This window comes from Periophthalmus magnuspinnatus, chromosome 5 (genome assembly GCF_009829125.3).
Source record: "Periophthalmus magnuspinnatus isolate fPerMag1 chromosome 5, fPerMag1.2.pri, whole genome shotgun sequence".
NCBI lineage: Eukaryota > Metazoa > Chordata > Actinopteri > Gobiiformes > Gobiidae > Periophthalmus > Periophthalmus magnuspinnatus.
In genome coordinates, this window is record NC_047130.1 from 24007584 (window position 1) to 24031102 (window position 23519).

Below are 23519 nucleotides of genomic sequence, written 5' to 3' on the forward strand. Positions count from 1 at the left end.
CCTCCATTTTGCAGTAGTACGTAAAGAATGAGATAGTATTAAGAGATTGTTTAAATAATACAGCCAGCAATGTGCTAGTGAAAAGATACATGGCACTTTTATTGACCTGCTACGTTGTTTACATGCATCACTGTTGTATACTTTGCTGAGAATGTTTACAGAAGCAAATTCATTTATGTCATTGCCAATTGTACATAAAATACCAGAGAATATGCACTACAAGTAGAAAATAATACAATGTAGTAATGAACTATTTTAAGCCGCACATGTAAATGTCTGTAAATATTTTGTTAGTAAAAAATTCCAGTCATGTTATAAAAAAAATTGCCATTGGATTTTATGGTTGGTCCTTCTTGTTATCACTTGTTTCCTGTGGTATCGCTTTGTGGGGCATGAAGCGCAGACTTAGCTGTTCAACCAGCACGGAGCAACAAGATTTCTATACGGGAAAGATATAAAATCATGTGAATTCCATCCTATTGAAATTTGTTTAGTTAGAACACGTTTAAGATTGGCATATTAAGACAAGATAATCCTTTATTGTCTCCCATGATTTATTGCATCTGTCTGCTTCATTGTGAAAATGTAAAGCATTCTGGGTTGGGAGGCTAGTTACTATTGCTGTATTTGTTAATAGTATCAGCATTTATAATAGTTTTGTTACACAGCTCATCAATTATCACTTTATGGATAATTATTAACACAAGAATAAGAAAGATAATTACCTTTTAATTCTTAACACTAATACTTGATACTGTAACATCCCTAACAAATGTGTTATGATAATATTTCCAAACTCAAAAATGGACTTTAAATGCATAATATGACAGTGTGTACTACATTCTGTACCTTCTGCTCTGATGCTCTGGTTCGGCTGTGTGCGGTGAGCTCCAGGAGGGCCAGCAGGAGCCCCAGTCCCAAGCCCAGAGACAGGAGCAGGAACAGCCCCCTGAGGCCCTGCAGAGGTCCCTGTGTGGTCCCGGTCTGGTCCTGGTCCAAGCAATGACTGGGCCACCACTTACTGCGCAGGTAAGCCAGCTCCCCCGCTTCACTCAGCTCCAGGATCGCCACGCTCAAGTTCTTTAAGAGAGGGAAGCCTGGAAAAGAGTTTAGTCACACTTTATAATAACTGCACCAATTTGCCTGAAGAAGCGTGAAGAAAAAAATTAATAAAGAGTTTATTAGTTAGTAAGTACTTAATTAAGGTTTTAGGAGTTACTGCTAAGCCTGAATCATTCTGCATAACTATTTGTTGTGAATCAAACATTTTTCATGCTTTATTAAGGCTAACTAGGCTAAGTGTTAGCAAGGGTTCATTACATTGTTATCACATCATTAAGCTGTGTCTATTTGGCTTGACCATTGGCTCCGTTAAAGATTTAGTTCCACAAAAGAAAATACTGATCCATACAGCAGTTTAGCAGTAAGGCAGTCAAACTGAAACTTGATTGTCCAATGGCCTTCTTACAGTGCTCCATCACTCTAGTTATTCAGTAGGGGAGATATTTTGTTTTAGAAATCACTAATATCTTTATCCTATAATCACTGTCACTGAATTAGCTAAACAAAAATCAAGATTTATAGATTATCAATGCCTAGAAATTGCTGGTCCCAGCATTTTAAAGTTGCCAAGTTGCTTTTTGTTTGCACATTTTCTATTAATCATGATCCTACAGTTTAATTTCCTGGTTGGAGATTCTAATCTAAAATTATTTGGCATTATGGTATAACAGCAGCACAATGCAAGAGACATTTCAGCTCAATATAAACCTCTTCTACTTTCACTGAAAATAGTTATTTTCCACAGCGGATCACAGCAGCACAAAACAGAACCTTCAGAGGGTCGACCCTGGATCCACCAGTTTGAAGGAGATGGAGCTACAGCCAGAGTGAAAATCTGGAGATTTCGCTTCAAACCGCGTCCCGTACCGTGCTGTATAGATACGGCGTACATATGTCATATAAATATGTATTTTTCTTTTATAAAGAAACATTTTATGGAACTAAATTATTCCCTGGTTGTAAGAAAGAAGGACTGGAGTGGGCAGAGTTGTGTTTTAGTTTTAATTTTTCCTCGAGTGACGCAGAAAAGAGGGAGGCCCTGTCTGTATGAATGGTCATGTATGTTAGCAGAGAAATGTATATACTACCAATCGGTGCTGCGAAACTGTATCCTCTCATCCCGATGACCTCATGACTCCGGACCAGTTCACAGTGATGAGCCGCAGCCATATCCAGAGACACGGACTCTCCGATGAAGGCGTAGTTTCCCTCTTTGGCTCTGCGCACCCCCTCATCCATCGAAGACACAAAACTCTTCCTCCTCTCCATGTGCTCATAGATCCTCCGATACACCATGTTATTGGAATTCTGCAACAAAAACAATGGATGCTTGAAAAATGAAATACAGTGATCAGACATTGCATTACATTCGTTCAGTAAATTTTAATTAAGGAGAAAATGCAGACAAGTGCAAATGTTTTTCTTATTGTAACAACCAAAGTACTAATCTCACATTACTGAAGTACAGGAACTAGGGCCTTTTGTGCAGTATTTCATATGATAATAGAGACTGGTATGTTTCTACGCTGTCCTGACTGCAAATCACCATGAGCTGCCTCGATGAATGAAAGGCGCTATACGAATGACCTTGCACATGCACTTGTTTATATCGTAAGTATGGCTACAAAAGGACGCAGTGACAGCACAAGTCATGGGAAATGAAAACCAGTCTGCATGGACATATCCACTGAAAAAGAATATACAGTAGATCAAAAAAAGAGGATATTTATGATGGCTCTGAGACAAATGCCAGAATACTTGGTGCTGTACTAAATATGTGAACTCACCTTGAAGAATGCAAGAGTAGAAGACCCCGCCAGGCACCCATACTCCATCTTTTCCTGATTGGCCAGATCGTCAAACCCTTTCACTGTTAAAGACGAGGATTGTGCAGCGTTTGAGGAGCTCAGGTTTGTAAAATAATGGGCCAAAAGGAACAGAGTGAATATCCACCAACAGGAACTGACCACACGACCAGAGAGAGACTTTGGATGAGGACCAGCCCCTATGTGACAAAAGAGACGCATCAAGTATATAGTTATAGTATGGCTAGTATGTTTTTAATTGATGACATAATATTTGAAACCTTTCACCATTAGTTCTGATATATTTTGTATGGGTGTATATGAGACAAATAACATAATGTCACTTTCCAGCTAATTTCATATGCAATTGGGGTTAAATAAATGTCTTTAAATTCTGCGACTAGTTTAAAGAAGAGATGTTACATGCTTTTTTGTACCTTGTAATGTCAAACCTCCAACTGTATACCACAAACTGTGCACAACACTGAACCTGTTCTGATCACTCTCAGGAGCCCATTCACATGGACTCAACCTGCAAATTACACCAATGTAATATTAGTACTGCAACAAGATATGAGGTTCTTTAAAAAGTCTAAGATGTCTGTAAGTAGTATGTTTCTGACCGTGCAATTAAAAACATGCAGGCTGCAGTTCCCAGATAAGCCACTAGTAGGCCGACCCAGGTCTGAGTGTTAAATGGGGCGAGGAAGGTGAACGATCCCTGGTTTTCCGAGCTGTCTCTGCGGAGAAGGATGCTGATTCCCGTCTGCATGAACGGTTTTGTCATCCCCACAGCCTTCTCTCGAGCTGCTGTCACAGTGAGAGGCGCTACGGCCAAGTCTGCCTCCTACAACAAAGAATAAAAGAAACATGATGAAAAATAATGCTCAGTTTTCATGTATTAATTCAAAAGATATAAAATTTTGTTCTAAATTGGTAATCGCTATGGCAACGGTCCTAATCTTCCATCATTCTGAAACCTATATGGATTGCACATTTTCATATTCAAAGTGCTTTACATTTCATTTATCATTCATTACCCATATATCATTCACCACATTTATAGGTGTGCGTCTTGCTCATGGACACAACAACAGTATATTCTAGTTGGAGCAGGGATCTAACCACTAATTTTTGGGTTTATGGGCGAGCGCTCAACCACTTTTGACACCATCCCATGCTTTATCAGTTTACTTTAGAGTGTTAATCGTTCTATCTGTGTTTATTTTTTATTTATTTTTTTATATAAATCAATACCACTACTAATCCCACCAGACGACTGTTTGCACATCAGTATACTGTGTTTGTTGTTGTTAATGTATGTGACACTTGGTTGCTATGCCGACAGGTTCATGTGAAGGTTGTATTGGTCAGTTACTGGTCGGTTTGGAGACTGGCTCTGATGAATTGAATCTACTGTTGTTTTGCTCTTGTTTTGGCCTGGGTTATGGCCTACAGTAGCCTTTGTGTTTAGAAAATAAACAACCAGAAGAAATTTGGCACGCTTCCTTACAACAGAGCGTTTTTAAAAGCCTCACCCCTTGGATGACCTCTCCGATCATCCCCTTCCAGCGCCCGCTCTCGTCCACTTTGCCGTACAAGCCGTCTTTCACCAGGTGCACTTTGTATCTGAATCCCACTTTTTTGGCCACTTCAAAAAGCAGGTCCATGCAGAAGCCTTCAAAATCTGAGCCTTTCGATATGGTGAACGGTTCTTGCTGTCAATAAAGAAAATCAAAGCAGAGCACATGTGTATGCTACGTGTTTTAATGCCAGTGTTACTTGTTTCATTATAATATACCTTTATTGTGGTGATTCTCAGCTCTGTTCCCACTGAAAGACAGAAAAAAGTATGTTAAAGGTGCATTATGGAACTTTGGTGTAGCCGCTTGTCACAGTAAAATCTATCTATCCCCATGGAGACAAGCAGGTGACATCTGGCCTAGTTACAGGCCAGATCTGTGGAGAGGTGGCCCCCGCGCTCACAAGAAAACACACTTTTCTGAGCAACAAACACACCTGTAATTAAATAAATGATGCAAGATATTCAAGTTTAATGCCATACAGTGGAACATTCCAGGCAGACAAGCAATCAGCAGATCATCTACTCAAAAAAGTGGAGCATCTGCCAACTGCAAGTAAGTGAATATGGCTCCTTTTTTCAGTTGGACCTTGAAAATGAGATACTACATCTGAAATGGAACTTATTAATAAATCACAATAAATAAAATAAAGTCATATTTGTTAACTTTAGTTATTGAGTAATTGCATTAAACCAACTGAAAAAGAAAAACACTTATCATATGTCACTGGACCACTTCATAAAAATTTGAGTATTTTGTCAACTCAAAGCCAAATCTCTATTCCTTGTACTAGTTATACTCACCAGTGGCCCAACTCTACCGACTCCTGATTTAACTTTTTCTCTATTATTTCAAACAGCTTGCGTCATGGCACATTTTCAAAGATACATTTTAATTCAAAGCTGTGCTACTGTGAGACGGGGCCAGTGAGAATCCAGCAAAAAAACATAATATGGTCCAAATCCGGGTCTGGATCTCCAGGGGTGAGTTTTGACAACCACCACATCCTCCTTTTCAAAAACCCTGCAACACTGGATCTTTGTTTGCTTTAAGACATGATTTATTACCATTTTGACTGGCTTATTTCCTATTTGGATTTGTAGGTTGGAAAGGAAGCAGCGCTAGCCTTTGATAATGAATAAATTTGACAGTTTTTTATTTGTGAGACTTGAAAAAAATTGATCAAATCCAGCAGTGAAAACCCAAGAAACTACTGCCTAAGTAAATGTTCAAGTACCAAGCCATATTGTTACGAAATATGAATGCTTGAGTAAGATTTTTATTTTTTTTCCGGACATATTACCTAACCAACAGTCTCCAGTCTGTTCTAAAGAAAACAAGACAACAGTCCTCTGTCACCACATAAGCAAATCAAAATATTACTTTATATATTATCTTTTACATGGGGAAAGATTCTCACAGAAAAAGAAAATATAAAACAGAAAAATTAAGAAGGAATTATTTACCTTAAAACCTATGAATGTAACCAACTCTGAACCTTTTTCTGAACTCGAGGTGTTGCTGAATTAAATTGCAATAGGCTTGTGGTACATTTTACAAACTGAACCAAAATAGTCCTATAGAAAAGAGCATCTTACCTGCGTGACATATTCTTGTGTCAAACATAAAGGCCAAAACAAGCACAACAAAGCTTAACATCCTGAACTGTATCCTGAAAAAAAAAAGAAAAACAATCTAGCTTTAGGTTACACTACTATTAAATTAGCTGAGTGGAGATACAAAGACTGTGACAAAAGTATGTAGGACCTGTGGTGTTGAGTCGTGCCAGTGGTGCTGAAGGTTCTGCTGGTTGAGTGGCTCTCAGCTGTGATCCAGAGACAGTTATGATCATTCAAATGTTCAGAGACACAACATGGGATTGTGGGAGGAGACAGGGGAGACATGTCTTTAGTGGGAGTGACCCCAAATTTCAGAGCTGGGAGAAAAAGAACATTTTCCAATATGAGGAAATGAGAGCCTAAGTTGCTATGATGGATATGCAAGATAAAAAGCCACAGTAGAGGTTTCATCATGAATCTGAAGAGCCTCCTGGGAGTCGCCTTTCTTATCCAAGTGCAAATTAACAATTTCATGATGATGACTGTCTACAAAAGCTAAAAAACTATTTGTGAAAAGCCAATCGCCAAGGTTAATTTGGCCTAAAACGTCTAAAAACAAATAGGCTTTTGGCCAATAAAGCCAAATATAACAGGCTATTTTACCCTATTACACTGACACGCCTGATAATCTGTGTGTTTATAAGCCTGTCTGTTTAAAGTGGCCTAAAGCAGGTGCACAGGTGAATATGCACGAGGCACTGGCGCGCTTTTGGCCCACTTGTTTATCTCTCACGCTTTGGCAGCAGCGCAGAGCCTCTGGTTTAATGCACAGACTCGGGTTTGAGCTCTGACCAATCAAAGATCGGTGCGCGTTGTGCGCGAGGTAAAGTGACGGCCTATGACTGGCTGTGTGCTTTTTTCCAAAGGGGCGTATTTTCAAGCCATCTTGACTGAATATTTAGCCTCATCCAGGGCGCATTAATTTTATATCTTCGTGATTTCAACATTTTTGTAATAATAACCGATACTGTTGTGAAGGTCCATCCCTGAGCCATGGACCCGTGCGCAGCTGTCGTGTCTCACTGCGCTCTGGGCGGAAAACTGCAGGGCTGAAGATGACACTGTCGCTCCTGAATTACCGGCTAGCTAAGCTAACATGAGCATGTCCGCCTCGGCTGAGGTCTGCTGTGGTCTGTCAGCGGCTCTCATTTAGCCTGCTGCTTATTGTACGTGACACCTCTCCGCGGGGGAGCGCCGCACGAGGTAATGTCTCTGGTGTTTTCACCGTTTGTGTCGGTCGCAGATATTCAGTGGTTTTGTTACACGACTTCTGTGTCCTATCCGACCGAAACCTTATCACATCAGCAGCTTCTGCAGCCTCTGAATTTGAGCCAAAGCCGAGGCGTTGCGCACTGTAATGTCGAGCTCGTGTTTTTGCGTGCAGTGCATTTAGACACGCAGGACCAGCGCAGACCGTGCGGCCGTGCACTGACGGCTGCTGCCGTGCATAATTGGGATCCTAATCAACGTGCAATACAAATGTTGTCTCCGCTGTTCTTCGCATAAAATGGCTGACAGATGTTAGATACTCGGGTTGGTATTTAGCGCAGCGCAACCAAACTATGTCGAGCAATGTAGAAAAAAATCGATGGAGACACTTTCTGATTGGACCGTCCTGTTACGGGCTCTGATTTAGACCAATGGTGTAACAACACAGGAACAAGGCTGTAACTCACGGCTTGTGCAAAGAGTACTTGAGGTAACATCATTTGTTTTTAGTTCAACAGTGTGACTGTTCCATACTTCAGTCAACACACTGACAAAATGAACAAGTCTACTGAAAAACTCATAAACACTGTTGTATTTTATACAGGGCCACACAGGAACTGAATACATCTGGGGTTATTTATTTTATAATGACAACATGACAATATAACATAGATTTAAATAATGGTTTTGCATTAGTACTCTAAATTATCCAAAATTGGATTAAAAAATCCATTTGTAATATGATACAAAATATTTTTTAAACCTAGGCTACCTCTACAAGGTCACACAATACGTGTGTAAGCCACAAAACATCTTCAATGTGTTAAAAGTGAAGTAAACATTAGTTATTATCATTCATCTGACGTTGACCTAATAATTTACTTGTGTTCTGTTTTGAAGGAATCTGGTGTATGTCCCACACATACACGGAGGCGGGAATGTGAGACGCCCACAGGAGCGCCATCATGGGCCGGGGTCGAGGTCGCGGCAGAGGTCGAGGCCGGGGCAGCTCTGGCACCCAAAGACCGGCCTCCCCTTACAAACTGCAGCTCTCTCCGTCCCGAGAGACACTCACCTACGCACAGGCTCAGAAGATCGTGGAAGTCGACCTGGAGGGAAGAATCCACCGCATCAACATATCTGACCTGCTCCCCATTATAACAGACGATGAGATGACAGCACAGGATATTATAGAGTGCAACAGTAACAAGGAAAACAGTGAGGAAAAGACCCAAAGCAGAACGAGGTCTAGTCGAAAAGTCGCGAATAACAAAAACAAAAAGAGCGGGAAGAATCAACAACGGTCACATCAGCAGAGTGGAAACACAAACTCCACACAGCACCATTCGCCTTTGCCTGAACCGAAATTTCGCTTGTTGAAATCAGTGAGCCTGTCCGAAGCACCATCTCTGCCATCGGCTTATTATCGCTTCATAGACAAAACAGGGGAGGAACAGGACAATGTAGCAGAGTACGATATGGATGAAGAGGATTTAGCCTGGTTAGAAATGGTTAACCAAAAACGAGTACGGGACGGTGTAGCCTCAGTACCTCCGGACACTTTCGAACTCCTTATTGATCGATTGGAAAGGGAGTCCATATTAGAATCCCGCAGTCAAGCTTTGGCCCAGTGTGCTGTCGACGAGGATGCCTTTTGCTGTGTTTGCCTGGATGACGAATGCCTAAATAGCAACGTCATTTTGTTTTGCGATATCTGTAATTTAGCTGTTCATCAGGAGTGCTATGGCGTACCCTATGTCCCAGAGGGTCAGTGGTTATGTCGCTGCTGCTTGCAATCCCCCTCCCGTCCTGTAGACTGCGTCCTCTGTCCCAATCGAGGAGGTGCCTTCAAGCAAACAAGTGATGGCCGCTGGGCTCATGTAGTTTGTGCCATATGGATACCAGAAGTCTGCTTTGCAAATACTGTGTTTTTGGAGCCAGTTGAAGGGATAAAGAACATTCCCCCTGCCCGATGGAAGCTAACGTGCTATCTCTGTAAGCAGAAGGGTAGGGGCGCGTCAATACAGTGCCACAAAGCTAACTGCTATAGAGCTTTCCACGTAACATGCGCTCAGAAAGCCGGTTTATTCATGAAGATAGATCCAGTCAGAGAAACAGGGGTAAACGGAACAACTTTCTCAGTAAAAAAGACTGCGTTCTGTGAGCACCATTCTCCGGTTGGGGAGAGGCGGGATGGGTCAGGAGATGAGTCTGTCGAGGGCAGGCTGGTGGGAGGGCGGGGCAACCGGGGTCAAAGGTCGTACACCCAGAGCCCGCCTTCGCCACAAAATAAAAAAGGTACGAAAGGGCAGAAGAAGAAGGGGACCAGAGGAGGGTCGCGGCGGTCCAATGTGCCTCTGCTGCTCGTGCCTCAGATACCTTCTCACAGGTAAAAAATTAAAGAAAGGTTTATTATTATTATTATTACCATTGTCATTTTCTATAATATGATGCCTCAATAGAATCTGCATTTCTGTATCAGTTAAATAAAAAATTCATAGGAAAATCCACAGGCTGTATATTGCATTTATATCGTAGCGTCCATTAGTCCATTAGTCCATTACATTTTATCCGACCACACCACAAATTCATATTGACAGTAAGGGTGGGCGATATGACAAAAGTAAAACATATAGCATAATTTACATAATTTTATCACATTTCATGCACATTTAGTATTGTTATATTGCTTTTAATAGATAACTAAATCCATCTGCTGCTTCTGAAAGTTCACGTTTCACTGTGATTGGTTAAACAGGTTGTCACTCAGCACCTGACAGAGGCTGGCCTAATTATCAATAAACATTTTCCTTGACTCAATTTCAGTTAAAACCCTAGGCCCTGAAAATGTTGTACAGTAATTCAATCTAAAACCCAGTATGTCATATTGTGGTACGCATTATATGGCAGCCAAACTAACTTATTAACCATAACCCATTGCTCTTTACATTTTACAGGCTGAATAAAATCTGCACAGGAGTAAACGTCCAGAGGAAAAACCAGTTCATGCAGAGACTTCATAACTACTGGTTACTGAAACGACAGTCTAGAAATGGGATGCCTTTAATACGACGCCTACACTCCCATATGCAAACCCACAAAACCACTGAGCAGGTAACCCTTTATGAGCCTAAGCATGATAAATCTACATGTTTAGAAATTAGCTGCAATGTCTCAGCCAATGTAATTATGGGAGATTTGCAGTTTTTTACAGAAATAACCAAACGTAAGATCCACAAATTCAACCTTATCATCACATGTTGGCGAAATGTTATGGCTTCAAGTCCTTTCAAATGACAACAATCATGTCTTTGGGGTTGAATAATAGAACTACTTTCTGAAGCTATAAAAAAAAATCCCCTTTGCTTACTTATTCTGAAAAATATGACACTGAACCATCTTTTGTTTTATGTGGATAGGCCTGGTAATTACAGAGATATTAACCATAAACCAGGATAACAAATCTGCAATGTGACAGTTAAAAAGCTAATTCTACTATAAAACTCTGACCTATCCTTCAGCTCAATTTTAAACCATAGGGATTTTAGAAAGCAACCTATTAAAAAGCTTTCTAGCGGCAATGAAAAACATCAGTTCCCTCTTAATGTTTTGAGTGTCTGTGGTTTATGTCTAACAGAAGGAGCCTGATGAGAAGCTGTGCGCGGCAAGGGAGGAGCTGAGATACTGGCAGAAACTGAGGCAGGACCTGGAGAGAGCCCGGCTTCTGATCGAGCTCATCCGAAAGAGAGAGAGGCTAAAGAGGGAACAGGTGGGTGAATGCTCGGGATGTCAAAAGTATTGAGAAATCAGATACTAATCGATATTAAAACTGGTATATATCTAACCATTCCTGAATAGCTTTAGACTGATCTTGACCTATCAGTAGACGAGTATAAACCCATGGACCACTATTGAGAATAAGTGGACTGATGGATTACACAGATGTAAGGCCACATGGTAATATAAAAGAAGGTACTATGATTTAATGCTGAAAATGACATTCTATTGTCTAAAGAAAGTGTTTTTTATTATCATCATGGTATCGGAATTGGTATTGAGTATCGAGTCTATTCCTCAACATTGAAATCAAGTTTGAAATTTTAGTATCGTGACAACATTAGTGCGTGCAACACTCAAAATCATTCTCTCTAACAGAATTACTAGGGATGCAACAATGAGGCCTGTCGCGATAACACATTTTGAAGTGCCGTATATTGCTACAGAAATATATTACAATAAACTATAATATTGAAAGTACTTTATGCCACAGACATAGTGATCCTAATAACACATAATCTTAGTAAACCCATTTCTTATTGTATATCATTAAAAAACATGATCTGCAGAATTATACACTTTGATTGTAGCCTTTTAGTCATCAACTTATGTGAATCTTATCATACAATAAAAAAAGAAGAGTTACACAAAACATTGTTCCAGGTATAATGTATTGAATGATAAACCAATATAATGATTATTGTGACAGACCTAGACACAACAGTCGATGTGATATTGAATAGTTCAACACAGGCCTCAGAGTGCAGTACTCGTGTGCATCAATAAACACTCCACTTCAATGTGTTAAGCATTACAGATACAGGAAGAAATTTTATTTTATCAAATGTTATCGCTATTGTTAATTAACATAAAAATAATAGAGAAATGTTATGATTAGACTTATTGTAATTATAATGTGTTTTGGGTTGTGGTGTGTTTTAATTGTGGTCTGTCTTTTAACTAACTGCTCTACAAAGAAGTTCAGAACATAGAAGAAATAAATTATATAAACATTATAATATATTTCTTTAATTCTCCATAGATGAAAATCCAACAGGCTGCTCTTGAGCTAAAGCTAACTCCAGCATTGGTGCTCCTTCGAACAACTTTGGACCAACTACAGGAGAAGGACACAAGTAAAATATTCTCACAACCCGTCAATCTTTCAGAGGTTGGTTAAGACATTTTCTATACATGCCTATCTATATTTTAGAAATACTTTGGCTACTTAACGATAAGCTAAGATAATTTTCTATGATTAATTGAGGTCCCAGATTACTTGGAGTTTGTTTCCCAGCCCATGGATTTAGCCACAATGAGATCCAAGCTAGAGGCCCACGGCTACACGACCATCTCAGAACTGCAGAAGGACTTTGAACTCATGATCGCCAACTGCCTCAAGTACAACTCTAAAGACACCATGTTTCATAAGACGGCGTTACAGATGAAAGACGTAGGGGGCGCTATCTTCAGACAAGCCCAAAGACAGTTCCAGAGCATTGGATTGGACCCCAGCACTGGGATGCATCTACCAGAAGAAACCAACAAACATGGCTTCTACAACTGCACATGGGATGATGGTAAGAGTTCACATCATCCCATTTTAAAATTATTAAAATGTTTTGTTCACATCAAAAACACCTGTCAATTACTCTTAATTTTTGTGATTATTTTTGCTGTTGTGTTTGAAATAGGACTGTAATGGTTTAGTAAATAAATCGGCCAATGGTGTTTCAGTCAACCAGATTTTTTTTGTCAACTAATGACTTTATTAGGATAATAAGGATTTAACAGCTGGAATGAGAAACTATGGAGTGAGTTAGCTGAAGATTTGTGAGCGAGTGCACAGTTCCATCTGCCTTTTAACTTATGAAAATGCTGTTTACTAAAACTTCTTTATACACTTTGCTTGTATTAATTCTTTGTAAATGCAGTGTTTGCATGAGATAGTAATAATTTTTTTACCGGCTCCACGACACGTCCTCTTTTAGATATGTTAAGATAAGATAGACCTTTGCAAGAGAAAACAAATATTTGAATAAAACACACACCAACACGTTTTGGCCCAGTGTAACAAGGAAGTCAGTTTTTGTCATTGAGAATAATGTGTAGCAGAATTTTGTGTGTTAAATATTTCCAAAAGCCAGAGCTGTTTTCCCATGCAAAGAACCACCCTATCTCCCATTGAGCACCTGTTTTCCATGGACACATGCAGCACTCTGTATCCTTTTTATTCTTCATAAAACAGACCTTGCTTTGTTTCACGCCGATTAGTACCGATTAGTACCGATTAGTGCTAAGAGCCAGTACTATCAGCAAGTTAGTTTTTCCCAACCCATTGTCTTGCATTGGTTTGATTGATACAGTGTTATTTTTAAGCATTTGTCCCTTTGTACTATTAAAAGAGAACCAGTAACATAGAGTCTTGTACATTTTCATCAGAGAGTGAATGCTAATCTGTTTCTGTTGGTTTAGTTGACTCGTTGCTGGATCCAGAGAACAGACTGCACCTAACGACAGAGGAGCAACTGAAAGCTTTACTGGATAAATTAGACATGGTAACGTCGATGAAAACCAGCGGCGGTCGAACCAAACGTATTCGGTTACTGCGCAGAGAGATCAACTCGCTCAGACAGAAGATGAGCCACCAGCACGCAGTCAACGGGAACGACAAAAAAGAGGAAGACGGCGAGGAGGAGGAGCAAGTGAAGGAACGAGGAAGGAGGAAGAAGAAGGAACGAACTGAGGAGAAGGATATTACAAACACAGGTAATTTATATTAGTTAGATCACAGATATATTGTAGTTGTATATAGTTGTTTTATGTACATACATTGATCTGAATTTGTCAAAGAGTTTTTTTTTTCAGTTAAATTAATTCATTTGGTTGGAAATTCTGATTACAGTAACTGAAGTTTGTATTAACACTGGTTAGAGGTGGGAGATACATTGAAAATGGAAATGAAAAATGCCCCCTATAGGTATTAAATATTATTGGCCTATAGAATTTTGTGATGTAATTTTAAGCCCAGCAATATGTCCAAGGCATTTAGCAGTGTGTAAAAATATGTGCAAAAAATAAAAAGTCTTTTCCTGCTAAATAATTTTGTACTTTTTGTTTTGTCTTCTGTGTAGTAGATGACGTCCCTCCAGTACTTGAACTCACTTGCCCTGTGTCATCCCCTCTACCCGGAGATGCCCCTCTTGAGCCCCCTGACCTCAGCATCGTTTCTGGGGGTCGGAGGTCACCTGGCCGCTCCTACAAACGGCAGAGATCGTCCCGTAGTGGCAGCAAGAGTCAAGGAGAGGATGAGGCAGAGGTAGCCGAAACGCGATCGTCCCAACAAGAGGCAGAGCATGAAGCCACGCCCCTGGGTACCCCTCCATCTCTGCCTGTGGTCGGAGTAGGGCGGCGAACATCTGTGCTCTTTAAAAAGGCCAAAAATGGAGTGCGAATGGTGAAAAACAAGAAAGAATGTGAGGCCAAAACAAATGGACTAGATAGTGCTCCTGTCAGCCCCAAGTCTCCAGGTGTGACCAACGTGATCTTACCCCCTACCCCATCCCCCACTCCACCCTCTCCATCACACCACCTGAGGTCGAGAGCACAGAGCTTGTACAATGAAGCAGAAAAACCTCCAATACTCAATAAAGAAGGTGTGAGAATAAATCACTTAACACATAATATTGGTCAGCTATCGTCTTTGAGTAATTCTACTGATGTTTTTATTAGATCTGACCAATGGGAAGCACACCTTGACTGATGCTGAAGATGATGAAGAGCAAGAGTGAGTTTTTTCTGAAAAACTGATGTTTATTCTATAATTGTAAGTAAGCATTTACATGAACTCTTATCTGTGGATGTTGCAGCTGCAGTCCTCCTCCAAAACGCAGTCGGGGAAAGCCAGCTCTGGCTAAAGTTCCTGAGAGTGAAAATGGAGAGATCTCTACTAGTAGGTATCATACTATTTAGTATGTATTTAAAAGGACAAACATTTGAACATTTGCCACATTGTCACTTTCACAGGCAGTTCTTCACTGTCAGAGGACACTTATACGGAGCTGACACCTCTGGACTTAGTTTGGGCCAAAACCAGAGGGTATCCTTCATATCCAGCAATGGTGAGAACTGGCTTGATATGGGCTGTACATTTTGCATGTGTTGCAGTTGACATGAAGGAAAAAGAGTGTTGTGGCCTTTTTCTCAGGGCAGTAATTCACTGACATGAGTTTTTGTTGCAGATTGTTGACCCAGACATGCCCCAGGAAGGGCTGCTCCACAATGGGATCCCTATTCCCGTGCCTCCTGTGGAGGTGCTCAAACTTGGAGAGGGCCGAGAGACGGAAGGAGAGGAAAGGCTCTTCCTGGTGCTGTTCTTTGACGCCAAAAGGACGTGGTGAGTTCAGACAGACAGACTTAATCAGGCTGAAACATTGCATCATGGCGGCCCTTTGTCTAAAAGCTTCATGGTGATTTTCAGGCAGTGGCTCCCGCGAAACAAGCTGGTCCCACTCGGGGCGGACGGCACACTGGACAAACTGAGATTAATGGAGGGAAAGAAGCCCAGTGTTCGTAAATCTGTCCACACAGCCTACGACCGCGCCATGAAGCATCTGAACCACGTGAGAGAAAATCTCAACTTCACTCCCTCCAATTTTATATGACTTCAGTTTGTATCAGACTCTTGGGGAATTTTTCCAAATGGTGATTATGAAATATAACTTTTGATGGTTTTATATAGAAAAGGATTGCCTTATTTGAGAAGATTTTATTGAATTGAAGCTTGATGACATTGTCATGAAATGATTTGTCCATTGTGTTATGTCCCACATGTCTTAATACCACTGTTTTAGTGTTTGTTTTTTTAGGCACGGGAGGGTTGACTGTAAATATCTAAATGTCATTGTCTGAATCCAAATGTATTTATATTGTGTTGGCCATTGAACTGTCTCCTTGTGTCAAGGAATGCATCGGGACATGTCATTCATGAATGCATGTCATATCTGGACAGTGTAAGATTTTTGGCTCTTAATATTTATTATAGTCAAACAAAAAGCCACTGATGACTGTGACTTGTCTTAATGTTATCCTCCTATTCTATGGCTTTCTACAAATATTTTTCCAAGTATTTTAGAGAATTTTCAACAGTCATAAATCAGATGATCTACTTTTGAAGACTAAAATATCTCATTGCTTTTGGCTACATATCAGTCCAGGTATGACATGGAGAAGGTCTGTATTGTTTTTCCATATTGTGAAACTGTATCCTAGACTCTTGGTGCAGCTACAGTTTGTGGTTAGTGTGATGTTAAGCCACTAGAAAAACGCTTATTACTTTGTTTCTGTCTCTCACTGAAAACAGTTTGTGCAAATTTGAGAAGAAGCACAATCTGTTAAAACTGTATTCTCTAGGGCCATATCCGAGTGGCAGTGACGTGTTTATATAATATACATAAATGTAAAAAGTCAATGTAGTAAAAGGTGCATGTGTATAGTTTTGTAAATATGTAAATGTATGTTTTTATCCACCTATGAAATAATTTAAGGAATGCAAATCAAATTTAGATTTTAATTTATGATTTGTGGCAGTTAAAGAGTGTTATTTAAAAGATATTGAGAAGATTTATGTACAACACTAAAGTAGACCTTTGTAATAGTGGAGCTGTACACATCATTATGTGAGATCAGACTGGAGCACTGCAGGCCAAAGTGACCAAACTCACAACTGTATTGACTTGTTTTTGGGTGTTTTAAGGAGATTTTGATCTTGCCATAAGTAAATCAAGATCTATAAATCGACCAAGGAGATTTTTCTCCCAAAGAATAAATTCTGTTTGAACCTGAAGTGTGTGTTCTGTTCAGTACTCAAGTAAAAGTGCAATTACATAGGTAACCCACATATTCTTTGCTCGTGCTCTTATGTATGCTTTTATAGGTTTAGAATGGAGCAGAGACACTGCTGAGACAGCCGTGCACGGGAACAATTGAGAGGGATGTGGCTGTGGACCCAACCCGCAGACCTCTACCAGGAGAACCCTCATGTGCCTTACTTCCATCCACATGTCCCTAAACGTAAACAAAAAGCATTCATGCCAAAACACCATTAAAGACCATTGTTTCCTGCTCATTGTTTTCAACATAACATTATGAAAGTTAAAGTTGTTTTGTGGTTGGTTTACACTACAGACAAGCCCAAACCCTTTTCCTAACCTTAACCATTACAGATTTGTGTCACAGGGCCAACGGCAACACATGGTAGGCAAAAACACGTTCAAAACCTGTTTTAAACCAGTGGTGCCATTTGTTGCTTTCAGCACTGATGACCTGATGACCCTGGCATTGTTCCAGTCCATGATTTGGTTTTGTCTCTTGCAATTGTCAGATTTGACTGATTTCAGGTTTTCCTGCTCTGCTTGCTCTTTTATTGCCTTTATTTGTCTGTAGGCCGTTGCTTTTTTCACTCTTTTTGAAGAGAATAAGAGTGTGAAAAAGAAATGGCCACTGCTGGATCAGAGAGGCCATTGAGACTCAAAAACAAAGAGCATAAATCGTGACAAGGGAGTGTACACCTTATCACACAGGGGATGCAGTCCTAGAGAAGTCGTCATAGTATGGTGCATAAGCTTCCCCTACTGTGTGGCAAAACAAAGTAAAGCCTACAAGACATGTCACTACACCATCATGTGACGCTTCTGAGGAAGGCTACAGGAAGTAGGAGAAACATGTAAAGCAGGTAAACAAATGCTCCTGTCTTACAAAAAGAATCAGTAATTCTAAGTTTAAAAACACTGAAGACAGAATGAAGCTTTACCAAAGAATTGGGAGTTGAGCTGTACAGAGTAACTTCTCTGTTTTTAAATGTAACTAATTACACATCAATTAGTACAGGTTTAAAAAAAAACCTACCCAATTACAATAATGTGAGTATTTGTAATTAGTTATTTTCCACCCCTTGTTTTGTTTATAATAACCCTATTGCAAAGTCTAACTTGTATTTTAGTTTGTGGTTATTCATCTAAATCAACAAGCAGAAAGTACTGATCTTATGGAAGATAAAAGTCTACTTCTTACTGTGGCATAGGATTTCAAACCAGATCTACAACAAAAACATGCCCAGTCATGAAAGTCTGGCTGGGTGGTGCTTGTTCACAAGCAAAAACAAAAATAAAATGACAGATTATTCAGGAGGACAAATGAGGATTTCTGCAACAAGGATTTTTTTTATTCATACTTTAGACATATCCTTAATACTTAAGTTTCTTCATATCAGATCTTATAGACAATCTTTGCAAAACTAGTTTCCAAAAGCTATGACTTTATATGCTACAAGTCATATGACAATTGTACTTTGTATTTGCTCTATGAAGTGATATTACTTTACTTTGACAAAAACATTGACCACATGTAGCCGACTTGATTTTCTCCCATTTTTAACCCACTTTGTGAACCCACCCAGTCTATCCAGGATGTGAACTCTGAGAATAAGCGATGAGCAAACCATGTTGTTCAAATATTGAGCAATTGAATGTAAGCACATGACACATGCCTGCTCTGGCACTTCCAGTTGTTTTCCCGGATATGCCAAACGAAGAAACACTTTATAAAGTCCTGGGGCACTAGTAGCTTGTCCACAGATTCCAAATAATGGACAAAAGACAGGGATAATGGACAACAGTGGTTCTGCCTCATCTAAACTTATTTTTTATAGTTTTTTCACAAAGAAACAATGAATTGCATCAAAAGTCCTAAATCTTTTTATACATTCATCATTTGTAAGAAAATGTCTAGTTGCAGTATTAAAACATTATAAAAAGCTTTAAATATTATTGTGATGTCTCTACCACAATTCAATTTAAAACAAACTATTTACTTGCAGTTCTACTTTTGCCTGACCATTTTAAATTGAAAGCCATGATAGTTTAGCATGCCTTCAAATTACATTACAACACTAGATACTTTGTTTCTTAAATAGTTAAAATTAGTGTTGGATTGCTGTCATCTGCAAAGTCCACTGGGCATCAAAATAAGACTTTCATAGGAGAGATAGGAAGCCATTGTCTGTGGAGTCTTGCTGGTCTGATTTGCTGCTTCGAGAGCTCTTGCTAGGGTTGGGAGTGGTTGAGTATTTTGGGGGGTACCGAATGAAGAGGCGGTCCTCCTCTTTTTTGATCCACCGTAAAAGTTTAGTGATTGCAGTAATGGCACAGGCCTTGGTCACCAGAGGACTGAAGCAGGTATACAGCTCAAATTTACTTGTGACCTAAAGAAGAAAAAGAAAAGGTATTATTTGTATTATTTGAAGAACACACAAAACCAGGCATTTACTGGCAAGGCAATACAAAACTTTCACAGGTTAAGATATATCTTTTTAGAGTAATTGGAGCTTGCCTAAAAAGTAATTAATGCCCCTAAAATCAAACTGACACATTTTCATTAATATATAGGAGCTTCATTATTCCTTGTTCCTAATTTAGTTAATTGTTTTAGTACTATTAATATATGGTAGAAAATATGACACCTAAATAGATCAAGGTTTAGAAACTATTTACAGTTGAACTTATTTTAGTCACTTTAATTTTCCAACATATTAAAGCTGAAGTACCTATTTTTTTCTTATAAATGTATAAATTCCTCCAGAAGTGTATTGTAAAAGCAGAACTTTATGCTAAAAAGTTGACAAGTAGATGCGATCTTCATCTAATTTTAAATCATTTCATTTATTGTAACTTGAGCCAGGGGATGAGAGCTGAGCTGACCAAGGGTGGTTCAACCTGCTTCACTTTTCTGTCTGAAAAAGCTGTTCTAAAACTATGCTAACAGTCATATTTAGCCAAGAGTTTTGCGAGAGCTAGGGACTAGTTTGATTTAAATACATACTAAATTCATCCCAACTTGAGCCTCTTTTAGAGCTTATAAAATGGCTTATAAAACTGAATACTTAAATAATCACAGAACTACATGGAGTTTTTTCATAAAAATTGAAGTGAACTGCCACATCTTAAAATACTAGTGCCATTCCTGGTCTTCAGCCAACAAGAACCTCATTCAGATCAGTTCAGGGGAGACTGCATACCCAGGCGAGCATGGTCTCCTTCTCTGCCACATGGTAAATGAGTTTGAGGGGTCTTGAGGTGCTATGGATGCGGCTGTGCATGTATCGGTAAAGGTCTAGCAGCCTAGTCTTCTCCTCTTCACTGCTGTATGGGGCCTCCATCTCTGGGCTGAAACAAACAAGAGAAGCAGGATTAAAAACATAAGTCAACTCTGAAGTCATTTTGAACAACTACTTCAGTAACTTGTTTTTCAGCACTAGTTAGGATAAACTTAACTTGAGTTCTTATCTCATTCCCAAATTTTTGTCTGACCCAAAAAAGAAAAACAAAACTGATGTACATTTTTCATGCTGGGGTTTCTGTTTAGTGGAAGGAAAGGACCTGACAGCTGGTGATGGCCCAGTGAAGATAAAATTACATTAGAAGTGTTTGGAAGGGCTTGGAAGTTACATAGATTTAAAGATTCCAGATTTAACAATACACACTAAATCTGACATTTTGGATATGTTACTGCATTTTTGCCATCTGCAGTAAAAGTACAAACATAAACTTACCTGGTGAACTGAGAGAGCTGGCGGTAGTTGTCTGGCACGTCAAAGGGCTTGTACATGAAGTGTCTGAGGTCTGAAACTCCCACCTGGCTCACGCTGTAGGACTGTGCTTTGTCTATGAGGCTCAGTGAGTTCTGAGCCGTCATGGCCTCCTCGATCTTCCTCTTACACTCTGCTACAGCATAGAAAGCTTCCTTGTCTGTCGAGAGCAGCAATAGGCAAACAGTGCATTCGGGAGGGTCCAGGTAGGAAATATATGCATAAAAATAACAGTCAGGGTTAAATAATGGGAGGCAGATTGGAGTCCATATTTCTCCAGCCTGGAAAGCAGAAGATGCCCCAATTAGATTTAACAAAAGGTGGACATCAGCTGGCTCTAGTCTGGCATCTTCAATCACAGTTTTTTCTTGGACAATAGTTAGCAACTGGTTCTTTGCGATGAGAATGGAGAAGACGAGGTTAGATGTGATAGCTTTCTGCAAGATCTGGCTTAAGGAGTCCCTGAGAGAGGCAGCGAGGGGCAAACAGTGCACCGCTCCAAGCAAAAAACTGGGGTCCGAGTCCACTAAATTGAGAAGACCGTCCAGGATCTTCTCAGAACCAGCCAAGAGTCTCCGGAGGTCGTAGTTCTTCTTGTGCTCAAAAATGCGTGAGATGCTGGCCTGGGTGAGCATGCTGATGATCTGATAGTAGACGTACATGAGTTCCCCGCGAAGCTGTTGTTCAGACTGACGAGTGCAAGAAACACAGACGAGAACTAATGGACCCTTTTGCAGGAATACCACAGTGTGCTCATCTGAAATGGCCAAAAACAAACATAATGGGTTAAATGTGATGCATTATTCACACAGTAGATGTTTATTTTTTAAATAGGTATAGATTATATTATGTGTTTTATAGACCTATATAATAAAAGACTGGAAATATTGAAAAGTGAGATGAACAACCGTACTAGTGGTAATTCAAATACAGGGTAATTTGATAGGAGGAAAAATATGTTTTATTTATTGACAGGAATCCCTTTTAACAATCTAATCCAAGAAACTCCAGATTATTGTAGTAGAGTAAGTAATAAACCTAAATACTTAGGTGGTTATAATAAACATACAAAGTGGATTATTTAACCAATGTCATGGCTTAGAATCCATTTTTTTAATTCCACCCAAAGAAAAGTAGATCTGTTCTTAATGCCAGGTTTCAAGAACATCATCACAACTCAAATAAACAAATAAACATGCGTGAGGAAGCAATTATGCTTTCATACATTTCTGTAAATATTTTTCAGTCATGAAAAATTATCACGAATAAATCAGAAATGCAAGGCTATCTTTTACACAGTATTACTAAGATGAATAATTAGTATGCAGCACGAGGCTCTTACCTGAATAGACAGAGCGAATGATGTTGTCACTGGTTTGCACAAAAGACACCAAGGCCATCATGACTCCCATTGTGGACGAGAGCGCCTCTTCACTTCCATACCGAGAGTAGATTGGTTTCCCCGCCTCGCTCAACACAAAAACATGCTTCCTGTGCTGTCTCCAGCTCTCTGCAGTCACGTCCTCTTCTCTGTGAGACATATAGGCTGGCATGTCCTGGGTCCCTGCTTCCAAAAGGGGAGACGATCGACCTTTCACCCCTAAACCCTGCTCTTCAAGCTTCGCCTTGGCCAGCATCGTGACAACAAATTCCCCAGAGTCGCTTTGGCTATTGTCCGTAGCAGCATCCTCAGTGTTTGATATGCTATCAGTTTCTGTATTCGTTACCTGGTCTGAGCTTGGTTTTGCTTCAGTTTGAGGCTCTTCTGTTGTAATACTTGATGTGTCTGAATCCACAGCACCCTCCATGTTGAGCCCATTGCTGTCTCTTTTCTCCACTGGCTCAGGAAACATGTGATTTCCCAAAAGGGATAGGGATGTTGCCAAGTTTTGAGCTAAAAATGAAGAAAATTGAATTACAAAAGGGAAAAAAACAGGCATGTGAATTAAATTAAAGGGATATGAATCTACCTGAGTCACTTGCAGAAGGCTGCACATTGATGGTTAAGCCCTCTTCTTCTTGGTGACTGTCTCCCTCCATGCTACCATCCCAGTCACCTTAATAAACAAAACAATAAAACACCACTTTACAATGTTAAAATAAAGGAAAAAAAAAGTATTTTAGTAGTTGTGGATTCAAACCCTAAGTCAATACGGATTTAACTTTAAGTAATGAATAGCAGCACTTATACTGGGCCAGTGGTAAGATCACATGATGAGGGGAAAACTGGTTTCCAAAGGACAATAACCCCGATATCAAACGAACTAAGGAATTTTAAACACGTCAGCAGCATAACAGCAGACAGGTTAAAAGCATTAGACAAGGGGAGAGGATGGTAGTTATAGTTGTTGGATAAGCACGCATGACTAATTAGTTTGCTGTGTTGAGATGCTAAAGCCAAATCACGATTATTCATTTTTAGATTTAGACAACATCACTTAATACATGGTCAAAAATGGAGATACTACTTGCAAATGTTGTTAATCGAGTTGTTAGCACAGTCTGCTAGCGAGCGTAACGCATACAGATCAATTTCACGGCCCGAACTGAATAGTGAAGGAGCCATTTGAGATAAATATAAACATAATATGGGATTAAACTTACGCTTCTTCTGTCGTCGAAAGGTTGGAGGGGGGGGACTCAATATTCTGTATTCATTTGCAGCTTTGTAGAGAGCAAAATCCAAGACGAGAAGAATGTAAAACAGAAAACAAATTTTGCCTGACCGCAACAGCAGCGGCAGCAGACATCCGGAATCTCTGATGACACAGTGGATCAGCCAATCAGAATCGCTGACGATCTCATTAAGTCCCGCCCCCAA

General features: G+C 39.8%; 3 protein-coding genes across 5 annotated transcripts; 1 reads left to right on the forward strand and 2 right to left on the reverse strand.

The window, feature by feature from the left end:
- Positions 1 to 320: 320 nt before the first annotated feature.
- On the reverse strand, positions 321 to 6305 carry si:dkey-183j2.10 (probable glutamate receptor). Its single transcript, XM_033967378.2, has 10 exons — positions 6218 to 6305; positions 6049 to 6122; positions 4669 to 4700; positions 4406 to 4585; positions 3491 to 3714; positions 3305 to 3399; positions 2850 to 3067; positions 2151 to 2370; positions 850 to 1097; positions 321 to 439 (listed from the first exon to the last, which is right to left on the reverse strand). Exons 2-10 carry the CDS (start codon positions 6107 to 6109, stop codon positions 338 to 340), a joined length of 1380 nt encoding a protein of 459 aa, XP_033823269.1. The 5' UTR covers positions 6110 to 6122; positions 6218 to 6305; the 3' UTR covers positions 321 to 337.
- A 626-nt stretch (positions 6306 to 6931) lies between these two features.
- On the forward strand, positions 6932 to 16893 carry brpf3a (bromodomain and PHD finger containing, 3a). 3 transcript variants are annotated; one of them, XM_033967375.2, is made up of 13 exons: positions 6932 to 7272; positions 8179 to 9667; positions 10236 to 10392; positions 10916 to 11047; positions 12098 to 12226; positions 12323 to 12635; positions 13531 to 13824; positions 14190 to 14711; positions 14788 to 14842; positions 14925 to 15007; positions 15082 to 15176; positions 15297 to 15451; positions 15536 to 16893. In XM_033967375.2, exons 2-13 carry the CDS (start codon positions 8244 to 8246, stop codon positions 15717 to 15719), a joined length of 3543 nt encoding a protein of 1180 aa, XP_033823266.1. In that variant the 5' UTR covers positions 6932 to 7272; positions 8179 to 8243; the 3' UTR covers positions 15720 to 16893. The 3 variants fall into 3 exon arrangements, with proteins under 3 accessions (XP_033823266.1, XP_033823267.1, XP_033823268.1); XM_033967376.2 differs by having other exon boundaries at positions 6944 to 7272; positions 14193 to 14711; XM_033967377.2 differs by having other exon boundaries at positions 6944 to 7272; positions 12353 to 12635.
- Positions 16894 to 18250: 1357 nt separating this feature from the next.
- mon1bb (MON1 secretory trafficking family member Bb) lies at positions 18251 to 23461 on the reverse strand. The gene is made up of 6 exons (XM_033966357.2): positions 23303 to 23461; positions 22669 to 22755; positions 22041 to 22592; positions 20663 to 21455; positions 20129 to 20276; positions 18251 to 19315 (listed from the first exon to the last, which is right to left on the reverse strand). The coding sequence occupies exons 2-6, from the start codon at positions 22736 to 22738 to the stop codon at positions 19088 to 19090; spliced, it is 1791 nt and encodes a 596-aa protein (XP_033822248.1). The 5' UTR covers positions 22739 to 22755; positions 23303 to 23461; the 3' UTR covers positions 18251 to 19087.
- Between the last annotated feature and the right edge of the window lie 58 nt (positions 23462 to 23519).